General features: G+C 31.7%; 1 protein-coding gene and 1 pseudogene across 1 annotated transcript; both read left to right on the forward strand.

Annotated features, from left to right (window-relative positions):
* Positions 1-3938: 3938 nt before the first annotated feature.
* Positions 3939-5718, forward strand: LOC128177079 (uncharacterized). Its single transcript, XM_052843608.1, has 3 exons — positions 3939-4187; positions 4499-4762; positions 4911-5718. Exons 1-3 carry the CDS (start codon positions 4115-4117, stop codon positions 5210-5212), a joined length of 639 nt encoding a protein of 212 aa, XP_052699568.1. The 5' UTR covers positions 3939-4114; the 3' UTR covers positions 5213-5718.
* A 7330-nt stretch (positions 5719-13048) lies between these two features.
* Positions 13049-14581, forward strand: LOC128178030 (complement C1q tumor necrosis factor-related protein 6-like; annotated as a pseudogene).
* Positions 14582-15112: the final 531 nt, after the last annotated feature.

A 15112-nucleotide genomic window follows, 5' to 3' on the forward strand; every position in this document is an offset into this window, starting at 1 on the left:
GTTAAATATGAACGAATTTGCATATTTTACAGCGATATTTCGGCTGGTTTGCCCACGGGTGATAAGTAAAAGACGCGATCACCCGTGGGTATTCGACGATGGTATAACAGATACCGTCCGACTTGTGGATTTTCCCTTGGATCGTAAAATTAAATAAATTTAATGATTTAAAGTATCTACCAAACTTTAGCTGTTTTAATTTTCCCGGTTAGTTGTAGTTTTAAAAATTTTCCTTGGGGTCTTATTTTACATAAAATACCGTTGTGTCAATTTTCTACAATTATGAAAAACAGTCCCGGTCGTGAATCAGGCATTGCAAAAAGCCGAATTTTAACATACTATATAGATTGAAACAACTAATTCAAACTCATAATTTTTGGAACATATTCGAGGAAAACGTGGACAATTACAAATTCAAACTTTCAAGACCCCGTCTTTCAGTACTCTCAGTACTTTGATTTAATGAATCCGATCATTGTCAATTATTCTTCCTTGTCAATATACTTGACTTTATGACCTTTATCACTGTTTACTAGATAGTCTATCATAAGCGCTTCTTCCTTTGCATTAGTATAATGAAGTACATGTATCAAATGCATAATAAGCAAGCAATAAGTTGAATTAATATAAAACATAATAAAATCATGAAAATTGTATCTATGCATGGCCATCTGATAACACAAAGCCCTACGATAAAGATAAACGCAGCAGAGGCGGATCCAGCAATTTGGAAAAGGGGGGGGGGGGGTTCCATTTGATGAAAACCAATAGGCCTAAGTGTAATATTTATCATTTGTCAATAAACAAGGACTTTTTGAACGTTTTCCGTGCGTTTACAACTGTATTTAATAAACATTTATCTCATCACTATCAATTTCACATCTATTTCAACAGCAGAGTGCACTGCATTATTGAGCGTTTTGCCGTTTTAGTGTAGGTAAGGAAAATTTGCATATCTAGCCTAAAGAAACTCAAGTATCCAGCAATGAGAAAGTACGTCTATGCTCGATAGAAAAGAAACACTAAGAAACAAAAAATAACTCAGACTAATTACGACAAACTATTATGAAAATGGATATTTTGGTAACTTTTTCTGTATATTTGATGTTTTTAAATTCTGAATTATTTATCGATTTTGATTTCTATCGATTGCCTTCTTAAATAAAGGTCTAAATGATAGAATATGACAAGAGAGAGGGGATGATTTATCTGCTGAATAAATGGTACGTGTGTAATACAGTGGTAAAAGCAATTGTCGTCCCAGGGATCTTGATGTGACCTGTGTAATGGGTGCGCTACATCATCCGGCACTAGTGAAGATGCGATCATATTTAGAAAAGTTTTGAAAAGTTGGGCATTTTCATAATAATTTACATATAAACCCTTTACACGGTATTTTTGTTACAGAATTTCCGATTCTTGGAAACAAAAAATGGCTTTCTTTTGTGTTTCATGTGGGTATGAAGGTAACTAGCACTCCAGAAAAATAGCATAACCCGCATAAGCGAATCATGTAATTTTCTTTGTACAGTATTTTTCGTATGAAACGAAGTAAAACTCATCTATTATAATTACTTTAGTTAATTAACTAAATAATACATTTGAAAGAGGCTTTTTAAAGTAAAACTAATGCGTGTACTCGTACTTGAACGTCGTTTTACTTGATGGCTTGTCAGTTCAAAACTGTATGAACTTTAATCAATTTTTTAAAACAAGAAATAGAGTAGAAAATACATTGTAGCTGTTATTATAAATCTATGTTATTAGCGATACTGCTTAATTTTGTGTATTTTTATCTTTGATTTTCCACATGTTTACTCAGTGTAGTAAACACCAGATGCTGAAAAGTAGTACAATGTACTTTATTTCGATAAAAAATCGGTAGGGTATTTTCATATAAGAACAAAATTATGGGACGCAGTACGAAATTCTTTAAATAAACAATTTTAAAAGCATTTCTTTTGAGATAATTACAGTATTTCTATTAAAAATGGGAAAATTGCCTTTAAATAGGCATTGAACGTTTTCAAAAAAATTCATATGTCCCAGAGAAAGGGGGGGGGGGGGGGGGTTCCGACCCCCGGAACCCCCCCCCCCCCCCTCCCCTCTGGATCCGCCAATGCGCAGTGTATATTTTGGTACATGAACGTAAATTTCGAATGAGACTTAAGTTAAAGGGGGTGAGTGGAATGAATCGATAAAAGATAGGTGGATAATTTGGTTGATAGGTTGAACATTAAAAATATATAGGCATATCGATTGCAATCTCTGGCAGCTATTCTGTCAATGTCCTCATAATTATTCATTTAATTCACAAGATTTCAGTTGTGGATATTTTTCGATACTGCTGCACGAAGCCTATCGATTATTGTTTTTCCTCCATACAACCGATGAACATGTTGTGGAATGGGGTTGAAAAAATATATATATATTGTTAATTTGATAATATGCCATTATACTCCTTACATGAACTAAGAATTTTATTTCATTCGACGTTTACAAGTATGTACGCAGTAATTATATGACGCTGACACTGAAAAACGGCATGAATGTACGAGTCATTAGAAAGGTTCCTTTACGGATATAACACTTGAAAATGGAATTGCATCTTTAAAATCAACCCCTCCCTACTTTATAACTACAGTGTTATTTTCATAATGAAGCTTAAAAAGCTAACACTTGTAAACATTTCTTATCAACAATAAATCATGGATGTATTCATTTGAACAAAGTACAATGTATTAATTGTTTTAGAAATAAGTATTTTCCAGAGAATACATGCTCCCAATGTTATCGCCAATTGAGTACATTGTTTCAAACCAGACACACGTACATTAACTTTTCTGCTAAAATGTTGCCTCCTAAATGTTTTCTATCTAAAGAATTTATTTCTTTGACTGAAATTGATATGTGAGCAAATGTTTATCAGCACGATTGCAGGTTTGTAGAAATTTTGGTTTAAACTACCAGTGGGTATATTTTTAACTGGCACAAGAGGTTTGTATCATGGAGAAGGGTGTGCAGATAATCTTTTTTTTAATTCTCTGCTTTCTGTCTATATAGTTTCTCCCCAGTAGAACCTGAGTTATACCAATACACATAATTAAGTAATCTGTCGGGGTTTTTTATAATAGTAATTTTTTATGATAGTGATGCATATTATAGTAAAACGAATTAATTTTTCTTATTATTCAGATTGAATATATGTATGGCTTGAATAAACTTAAAAAAAAATCCTACCGATGCCTTCTCTCTATTTTTGATTAAATATTAATTGCTGAAACGATTGACGCATCCTGATTAGAAAAAAAAGATAATTACACTGTATGTATAATGTGTTTTATTTTGCAGTGAGCGCATTATCATAGACAACAAATTCGTGTGAGAGTCTGTGCGGATGCGCGAACACAAGTGTGCTTATGTTTGTTTTCTGTAGACTTCACTTAAATCATGCATGTTCTTCAATATGTATTTTGTAAATCATTCTGTAGTTTTTAAAACCAACCATTAAACTTGAATATTTAACGATTTATTTTCCAAACGATGAATTATAGAAATCTGCTTTTATTACCAAGCGTTTTCATTATGTATCAAAATCCCTTCAAACGGCCCCTTTGTTTGTTACCTTTTACTAGCTGGTTTAGTTTTTGAACGTAATTAATCTTCACTACGCGATGTAATATTCCCGCCCCATAGTTGTGTGCATTTTGGATTCCATCATGTAAATATATATTTGGGTTACATACAGTGTGTAATATGAGAGAGAGAGAGAGAGAGAGAGAGAGAGAGAGAGAGAGAGAGAGAGAGAGAGAGAGAGAGAGAGAGAGAGTTAATGTTTAAGTTATATAAAACACCTATTATATTTACAAGTAATCCTTTTTTCCGCCATAGTTCACGTAAGTTGTAAGAACATTAAAGCAATTCAAAGTTTTCTCTCACGTGATTGAATTAGAAGTGATGACACACACTTCACCTTCATGATTCGAGAAACATAGAGAACGTTCTCTGTTTTTAAGCAGTTGTGACTTTATGAACTTTGTCGTGATCATCATAATTTCATTTTTCTCTTATTTTTCGTTTGGCACAGTTTTTTTCATCACCGTCTCCATTCAAAATGCAGTTTTTTCAAGTTCATCAAGGTTTACTATCAGTCAGCATTGCCATGATTACGATATCATTAACTGCTGGTAAGTTGAGGTGTATTATTTTTTACTATTTCATGTAGTGCTTTGTGAAATATACATTGTTTTTATCATTATATCAAGAAGAGACAACTTTCTAAACCGCTTTAATTCCAGACATTTTGCAACGATTTTCTTCATTTTCTTATTGCGACGTTAAAAATGTCTCTGACACTAAACAATGAAGACATTTTTCCTCATCTTTAAACATTTTTTGAATATGCAGTTTGATCCAAAATTACCATTAACAAAATGATATCACTGTACATTCTCTTTTATATGTTGATTTTAGATCATATATCCAATTTTTGTTGCAGGGCTGAATTGCTCAAAATGCGTAGACGTTCGAAATGTGCAAGTACTGAAAAACACAGTCTCCGGTTTTACTTTCACTGTTGATCCCGCGAACATACCAACTAGCCAGCTATGTGAATCTGTGAAAAATGGACAAGTTGCAGCTGGTGTTTCAGTTGTTGAATGCCCAGATAACTCAAGTAGTTCCCAAGAGTTCAGGTGTGTTCACTACAGCGGAACGCTCGATATGTCACTTACCTTGGACCTGGGAAGCACATCGGGAGAAAGTAATTTTTTTGCAAAAATGTCATATTAAATTTCTTTATCTTTGAGATTTTTCAAATACGATTGGCTTTTTTTGATATATAAAAAATAAACATTAAAAAAACCAAAAAACGAAAGTATAAAATTTTATTGCAATCCTTTTTTTTATAGTCAAAGTCCGCTATGAAGGAACATATAGGGATTGTATTCTCGAATATGTCAGTGAAAGCGGCTCTTGTACGAATCAAAAGTCTATTCTTCCAGAAGATGACAAACTACGTGCTGAGGCCTTATCAACTTTACCCTTGGCCTCGCCTTCAATTATCGTGGAATTTGACGGGAAAAAATGTGTATCAGATAATAACGGAACCTTCTTTGCTGTCTTTAAACCCAATTCAAAAGCTGTATTTATAGAAAGTAATCTGTTTGCGATTGCTGTAAATATACTAGTCATCATTTTCACAATGTTTTAGCATTTATTTATTATATTAAAATGAACAACTGATTCATCATTTAAAACTTCTTGTAGGCCAAACTCTCATTTGATTTATAGTACAGTTTGCTTTAAATTGGACGCACATACCTTTGTATTTGTTTTCATTATCATAATTTGATTTAGAAATTTTTGTATGCTCTTTGATTTTGTGTTATTAAACATTTTTCCATTACGATTTTTATTTGCTGTATTTTGATATAAATTTCATTTTGTTGATATGAATAAACATATTTTAAATGTATAAAGATAAAATAAGTTTTATCCTTGAATTACAAAATTATATTAGTATATACAATGTGGTACTGTTAACCCGTTTAATCCTTTTTCGATCGATTACAGTTCGCTTATAAATAACTTTAATTACTTTTTCCAAATGAGTGTGGATGGGAAATTTTAGCGTTGTAATGGGATAGTATCCGCAATTCTATTGATTTATGTACAATCTATACTGTGTTTTGAGATCGATCAGTTTTGCACCCCCCCCCCTCTACCCCCCCCCCCCCCCCCCCCCCTTATTGATGGGATAACACATATAATTGACTCACGTGAATCAATGACACATCAATATCGGACCGGCTTAAATTTGAACTTAGCCCCATGTTTTGTTTAATGGGGGGGGGGGGGGGGTATTTTTCTACCTTATACATGGATTAAGGTATATACCTTTTGTATAACTGTACATGTCTTGTACATAACTGCCTGATGAGCCAGGAATAATGGCAGGGAGGTTTACAGTAATTTGAAACATCAATGAATTGTAATAATCATTTCAATTGCAATGTTTAGTTTTATCTGAATAATTTCAAAACTGTATCGATTCTTCATTTGATTAAAAAATATACATTGTAAGTATATATGCATATCGAATACCAGATCTAACTGACTACTAGTATTTCTAGATAAGCCGGTTCTTCCAACGATAGCAAATTAGAAAATGTACTTTAAATGTAAACTAAAGTACACAAATGTCCGGTTAATAAGTCAAAATACCCAGTTAAGTTCAGTTCTATAGTACGCAATACGAGGATTCCACATTGTCATCGCTTTTCATCATGCACTTTATGATATTCTAGATAATTTTGGTTCTAGTCTTTATTATATTCTTTAATACAGAACATTAATTTGAATTGTATTGTTTTTTTTAAACAACCTGTAAAGTGGCTTGATATTTATTACCTGCACTTTAATAATATAGCTTTAATTGCATTTAGTTTTAAAATAGTTCCTTTTTTACGCTAAGGCATGCGGGCTCTTTCAAATCACTAACTTAAAGTGGTTTCCATACCTTGTATTAGAATTTTATTTATTCCAAAGTTTGAAGGATGGTTTAAAGTCGTGCAGAGAATAAATCAATTCAAACTTCCTTATTGTTTTCTTACTTGATCTACTTAACATTCGCAGTCGTGGGCCAGCAGATTTACGTACTTGTAACCTACGTACCCTTAAAATCAGAGAGTTGCATGCGTAAACACAATAAAACGCTTTTTCTTATGTCAGCTATTTAGAGCTTACACAGAGGAAATTTAATGCAGGACCTAATTGTGGGCAATTGACACTGCGTCCCAACCATCCAAAAATTCTATTTTTTAATTATTTTTTTTAACAAATGTTTGGAGATTGTTTATTTGTTTTCATAAAATAAAATAAAAGGTATGAAATTATACTTTAGTTATATAGAAATGCTCACGTATTGTTTGATGCAATTACATGTAAAACAATTATAATATTTGGGTATTTATGCATACAATCCTCAAAACACTCTAAGGTAATTCACTTTTAAAAGTAATAGTTTATTATAGTTTATGTCTGGGATTTTATCGTAATTGAACCGTTAGCTGTCACTGTATTTTGTACATGTCATAAATGAGAGAGAGAGAGAGAGAGAGAGAGAGAGAGAGAGAGAGAGAGAGAGAGAGAGAGAGAGAGTTAATGTTTTAGTTTAATAAAACACCTATTATATTTACGAGTAATTCTTTATGCCATAGTTCAAATTAGTTGTAAGAAGTACATTAAAGCAATTCATAGTTGTCTCTCACGTGAATAAATTAGAAGTGATGACACTTCACCTCGATGATTTGAGAAACATATAGAAAGTTTTCTGTTTTTAAGGAGTTGCGCCTTTATGATGTAGGGCACACTTTTCTGTCGTGATCATCATAATTTCATTTTGAATACACGTACTAGATGTACAAGCATGTGCGATGTATTAAAATTCTACGCTAACGTACGTTACATATGCTAGTAATTGTCGTATGGTACTGTGTGAATTACATGTATTAAGACATTTCAATGTAAAACATGTACAACTTTCTTAATGTAACCTACGATAAAGCCAGTAAAAATGTTATAATTTCTTACCAGTAAACCCCCCTCCCCGGACCATCTCTAGAACAATTGCGCGGGATAAAAAAATTCGGGAAATCAGTTATGAGTTTTGTTTGTAATCTTGGTCCATTTTCTTCCTTCAGCATCCATTCGCATGAACTAATTGAGCAAAATATGCGTTGTATTAGAACATTTTGTACAAAAAGTAATATTAACACTAGATCGAGTGTCAAAAATATCATTTTAACCCCATTAAAAATTCTATATAAGAAGGTTGGCACCTGAAATAGAAGTAATGTCAATCATCTAAAACATCTTGGATATAACGATGGGGACATAAGATGTTCATTTGTTTTATTTGTGAACTATGTCACATGCCATTTTTTGGATTTGTTTATTTTCTTCTTGAAAACCTTCCGCCACAAAATATAGTTCCTTACTAAACTCTTAAATATATAATTTTCTTTTAACAATTTCATTCAATATGACTTATTTGGCATTGTAAAATGTTAATACACAAGTGCAATTAATATATGATGCAGAATTTTTAGTCAAGAGATGACATAAAATAGTTACACAAACGAGAGGAGCGGCCCTAATTAATGCGTCATCTGATTGGTCTAGACAGTCACATGAAACAGCGAGTGAATAGTCGAGATCAGGGGAAATTATATCTCATTTCTTTGAAGGCCTCGTGAGTTTATTTAACAGGATTACGAAAAAGCTCAGTGGTTAAGCATACGACATAAACAAGCAAATACATTTATTATCGTTTATTGTTCAGATCTCTTATACAAGAAAAGTAATTCAAGAATATATACCTACATTCAAATGATGAAAGAAATGGAGACAGTAAGAGATAGATACATGTATTACATGTACTATCCACAACGTTTTTAATGTATTAGAATAGTACATAACTATTTACTGGCTATGAGGACGACAGCAAGTTTATTGTCATCCGCGACGGCAACTATTCCCCGAGGCAAAACCGAATAAAAAGGACACCAGTCAATTAAAATTTTTTGTAAATTTATGAAGACCCGACTCTCTAGACCATATTATGGGTACACGTAATACATTGATATTGTTATCAGGATTTCACGTAATACACTGATATTGTTATCAGGATTTCACGTAATACACTGATATTGCTATTACGAGAACACGTTATACAATGATATTGTTATTATGAGTACACGTTATACAATGATATTGTTATTATGAGTACACGTTATACAATGGTATTGTTATTATGGATGCATAGAGTGTTTCGGCGGTTTTTAATTGAGTTATGATTTTAACTCTTAAGGCCCACCTCATTAGGGGTCTACCTATTATGATTTTAAGTTAAAGTAAGGGTGATTGAATTATCATTTCGCCAATATTCTTGTGTTAACTGTTTCTGATTATAGGTTCATTGGTAAATAGTTCTTTGCCTACTGCATCATTTTAAAGGACAGTCCAGTATTTCAGAATGCGCTTTTTGAGACCCTTGAAATGTGGGTTGTACTTGGTTATCATAGCATTTGGTTGCCTTTGTTTTCATTACAGATCTGTTTTCATCAAGTATATTTTGTATTTGTGTTTTCCATTGTACTTATAATGGGATCTATTATCCTTATCAAAGTAACTTGTCTTTGATAGGTGTGTCTTGAAATTATTTAGAATTGTAGATGAAAAATGAAAAATAGGTAAAAAAAGGATAGAATACAATGATTAATGGTATTCCTTTAAGATATTGATAATTTGTTTGTTTGCTTTAGATATGATTTGATATCAAGTATGCTATTTTCTTGAAACTTCATGCCTTTGTATATAGTAAAATGTTTAATTTCAAGAACATCATGCTTTTTAAGTAAATAAAACAGTATATTTTGCGTAGTTTTTTAGGGTAGTTTTTAAAGAGACAGACAACATTTGACCGACTTGAACTTTGACGTCACAATAAGGGGAAATTACTATAACTAGTTATTGTAAATCTGCTGAAATATGAATACCAAAATCTTCCCAAAATCTTGCAGAGCTAACAAATGGGGACATTTCTTCAGAGATAGGAAACAGTTGTAACTTGCTCTCTTTTGGATAAATGCTCACATTAATTTTATTCACTATATTTACGGCAATTTCCAGGAACGTTTTTAAAAGGGGCGTGGAAGCCTCATTCGAAACAAATTTCACAAGCCAAAAAGAAAAAAATTCTCAAAATCAGGAAAACTCTAATCCGGGGTAAGAAAGGAGGAGTGCGTTGTAAGCCTTTAGCTCTTTAGCTGCTCAACGGTATCTTTATTTTCACTTCCATTTATTACATCATGCAAGGGGGGAGGGTGAGGGCACTCCATTTTCCTTATATGATCAGAATTTTTTTGATAAGTCAATTTTTCTAATGTAAGAAAAGTGTCTGCTGCAAGAAAAACGGAAATACACTGCAATGAACATTATGTTAAAATCTATCTTATTCAAAAACATTGCATCTGAGATAAATTCTAAATATAAATGAATAAAAAATCTTATTAATTATGAATAATGAAATTTTAATGAAAAAAATAGGTATGTTTTATTTTATTTTGCATTCAAATTTATTTACGATACGTTGCTACTTTTATTTGTATTGATATTTCATAATTCATTATTTGATCAAATGCTGCGCTTGCCCCAACGGTCGCACCGTAAAACATATTAGGAAAATTTGATACTTGATGACATAGTTGGTGATTTGATACGTTCTTGTGTCTGAAATATTTGGAAACATGCATTGTCGATATCACAAAATTCTTGAATTTCATCTTGCGTGTCGCTGAAGGCTTAAAAATGGCCATTAAATCACCATAGTCAAGAACTTGATAGGAAAATTTGAATTTGACATGATATGGTTGGTAATTTGATAAATTAATTTATCTAAAATTTCTGGAGATGGTGTTGCACCCATACTGCATCCTATAATTTGTTTAAAATATTTTCCATTGAACTCAAAGGAATTGTTTTCTAAGACGCATTTCAATAAGATAAGATCTTCGGTCTGGGTTAGGAATGTCAATTTGTGGTTTGTTAGCGTTTTTGTATGTTTCATCGACGGCGCTGAGCCATTCGCCGAGTTCTATGTTGGTAAACATACTAGTCACATCATATGTAATAGGTAACACTTCTGCTGGAAGTTCTCGAGTCTCAACTTTATTGATAAAATCGGCGGTATTGATTGATTTAGTACTATAGGAATGAGAAAGTAATCACACTGTGCGTCGATTTTTCGAGTTTGCGTATCACACTGTAAAATGATTGGCCAGGTAGTAGTTGTCTGATGCTGCATATGCTGTTTTGAAGGGCATATCGAACTTCATCTTTGATTTTTGTGTATTTTAGGGAGCAAGAAAAGATGGCCGAATTTAACGAAGATTAAATATCGCAGAGATAACGATAGGTATCTTTATCTATTGAGCACTCAGAGTACATTTGCGTTACTCTAATTTGTATGATATGATGGAAGTTATGTAGATCTACTTCATCAACCTACATGAAGTTTTTTGATTTGAGTGTCGCAAGGTCTCTGCGATACATTGGTCTTTGTCCGTAATAACAATTGTATTGCCTTTGTCCACTTTTTTTATTACAAAATTGTTATTGTTTCTCAGAGACTGGCGGCTAGTGCTTCCATTTCAAGCCTAGACGTATTATTGTCAATTTTTTTATTATCCAAAATCAAATATGTACATGTACAAATTTATTTTTATATCATGTATTATGTACGCTTAGTGCAGTGCGATTATCAAAAAACTACAATACCCTTTAATTTTTTGACTTATATTTTTTTAACAACATTGTTTTTTCCACTATTATTTTTTTTTAAATAACTAAAGTTTAATTACAAAATGTCAGTTTCTATTTCATACACGAAACATACAAAAAAAATACAACTAATGTCCTCCAAATTTTTTTGTTCTGTTTGCTTGACATTCGGGATATTTTGACCAACATTTTGGGTAAAGATCTAATGGTTATTCATGCTACAAAGAATATATAAATTTGTAAATAAGAATCTTTAAAAGTCTTCTTTGATTTTTTAAAGATATATTTAAAAAAAACAATGTTGATATATTAATGTATTTTTGGATGCTAAGAGGTATAATAATTGGCAATTAACGCCCCAGTTTTTCTCCCACGGGGAAGCTGTTTTTTTTTCAGGGTCTGTTGTTAACAAAAGGTTACAATCCAGTCAGATTTATGACTCTGCAGTGATTCACTGCGTAAAAGGATACATTTTGTGTTAATTGAACACGTAAAACTGTTTTATTACTACCCCATTAACAGTGACTCCTACATGTAATTTACACCCTGGTAGATTAAATTTCTCATTAATGTTAGTGTCACATTTATTTAAACCAAAAAAAAAAAAATTTTTTTTTCTTACTCGCTGGCTTTTGAACAGTCGATATCAAAGATGAGGTAAAATATTTTGGATGAACGAAATATTTTGCGCACGTTCCTAAAGCACGAACTAAAGGCAAAGCCCATGACTTTGTAAGAAAACAAGTGCGCATATTCTTTCCTACTGTAATTTTAAAAACAGATCTTGATTTTTTGAAAATCATACAGTTATCTTGTCAAAGTTGAACTTCTCGAGACTAGCTCTGAGAAGTTGTTTTATTCAACGTTCATTTTTTAAAAATTCTATATGCAAATTAAAGAAAGCAACCAAATAAAAAAACCCGAATAAATAATTTCATTTGGATTGCCCTTGAGGAAATTCCGATAATATCGAAACAATCTTAAATAATTAAACAGTCTAGAGTTATTCTTTTTTAAATTCATACAATGAAGGTAAGCATATCGTGACACCTGTATGACTGCGGAGCAAGAGACAGTAACTTAAAGTTATTTATATATATATTTATATATATATATATATATATATATATATATATATATATATATATATATATATATATATATATATATATATATATATATATATATATATATATATATATATATATATATATATATATATATATATATATATATATATATATATATAAGCACACACTTAGTCTTGCCTAGATGGCCGAGTGGGAGTGGGTTGCGCAGTGGCCGCTCACTGCTAGGAGAATAGTGCCAGAGGTCGTGAGTTCAAGCCTCGGTCGGGGCGGAAGGTGGAGCTCCAACAAAAGTGAATTTCTCTGTGCTTTATATATATATATATATATATATATATATATATATATATATATATATATATATATATATATATATCTGGTATTATGTTACAGTTTAATGTCCAAGCTGTTAGAAAACGTAAAGTGATTTTTTTCTATATATTTATTTCATAAATGAAATACTATATATATATATATATATATATATATATATATATATATATATATATATATATATATATATATATATATGACGGATGTTCATTTCATAATTGTACAAATCTTTTGCGATTGAACTGAGAGTTGCTATACAAGTAAGTACTGACCATTTCTTGTTTAAAGCTCTTCTAATTGTATTATTTTTTTAATGGTATAAAGTATCATTCAATGCATTCGATCTAATATCCATGTCAACTGACAAAAACTTACAGATAATTTCAATCAATAACTAACAATATGTGTATAAAATTAAAATTTGTTTGAAGTATAGAATTTTTCTCTGTGCAAGTGAAAATACATTTAGAAGTTTCTAATGTTTAAATTATCTAAAAATAGGAAAAACAATTTGTTCAAATTCGGGGTGTTGCTTTCTTGGGATAAAATAGAATAATAAAGTAGTATTTTCTACTATCTGCATGCAGTTTTTTCGTTAATCGGAGTATATACTCACTTTTCTTTGAAATATTATGATTTATAAATTGACATGTCTTACTTTCAATTAATTTCTAAATATATTTGATAAGTTTGAGGATGTCGTTGACATTTGTCGTACTGATGATCACTATACAATGTGGATAGTGTGACAAGGTGTCACCAAAACCAGGCCTGAAAGTATTCAGAGAGGATTATAAAAGCGTGGAGGAGACCTGCCTGGCTGTTGGATTCGTCAGAAACAACTGTAAAAATGATTCTAAGACTACAAAGACAAGTGAAAGTATTACCTTTTTGCAATACTGCATGCAATCTTAATGATAATTGTGGGTTTTATTGTTTCTCTTGTTAAATGATCGGAATAAAAATAATAATACTATTTTTTTTAAATCTTCCCTTCATGTAAGTTATTTTGCCTTTGTTCCGGATAACATAAAAAAGCTATAACTTTATGTTCATATTTAACTAAAAATCCTAGCGTATCAGTAGCTTTGGAAATTACTTAAAACTATACTCTCTAAGTATGTAAAGTTATGTGATACATGTATATGATTCTTACCTATTTTCTTACGATGATTATAGATCACCGAGTGGTTGCTTTTGATGTTCGATTAAAAAATCATAAAAGAAATCTTGCTACAAAAGCCCGCATTGTGTTCGAAACAGTTGATCTAAACGAAGGACTTGGATACAACCTATCTACAGGAGTCTTCACGGCCCCTAGCGGCGGGATCTACGTGTTTGACTGGACAGTTCTTGCATGGCAAGGTGAATATGCCCACACGTCCCTTTTCGTGAACGACCAGATCAAGTCATGGAACACCTGTTATGACGGTGCTTCTAAGACATGGCTACCTTGTAGCAAAATGACCATAGTGAAGCTAGAGCAAGGAGATAATGCTTGGATCGGAGATTTCAGTGGACCAGCTAATATGCATCAATATACATCGTTTTCAGGTCATAAACTGTAATCAGAATGCAAAATCAAAACTATTTTCAAATATGGATATTAAAAAGGAATTAAAACTTGCAATAACCATATTTCTTAATTATATTGATGCAATGTCTTTTACACTGCTAAAGTTACCTCACCTTTCTAAGCTACCCCTTAAAACAGGCATTAGCCTCTTTCAGGTGTTCCTTACATAAATTACGTATTGAAGAAGGTAGATTTGAGGGAATTGATAGTGCGGATAGATTATGTCAACTTCGTAATTTAAGACAAATTGAAAATGAAGTACATTTTCTATTTCACTGTCCAATGTTAGCGGACTTAAGAAATTTTTTTATTTCACTGTCCATCAGAAAGAAAAGATGTTCCAATTTGTATCGATCATCTTTTTAACAGCAATGACCAAAATGTCATCAAATGTACAGCAATTTTTATCAAAAAAGGTCTGTCAATAAGACAAGAAATGCTAACTCTATGACAATCTATGTTAAACAATACAGTATTGTTACAAATTTTCTATGTATATGCATTATGTATATAGTAGCTTCCTATCATATCGCGGGTTCTATTGTATCGCGGTATTTCTGTTTACGAATAGTAGCACGCGCTGAAATTGACATTTGAGGTTGGGATATTTTTAGACATAGTAAACAGAGGCACGCTGAACATCACTGGAGTATATAATAGAGGAATCCCCCAATAACATTAGTTTTTGGAAATATTTCAGTATTGATAGATTTTTCCACAAAATAATTTAACTACTGCGATATCATAGGATTGGCTCATATAACATGTTTAT

Source organism: Crassostrea angulata, chromosome 3, assembly GCF_025612915.1.
Source record: "Crassostrea angulata isolate pt1a10 chromosome 3, ASM2561291v2, whole genome shotgun sequence".
In the NCBI taxonomy this organism is placed as follows: domain Eukaryota; kingdom Metazoa; phylum Mollusca; class Bivalvia; order Ostreida; family Ostreidae; genus Magallana; species Magallana angulata.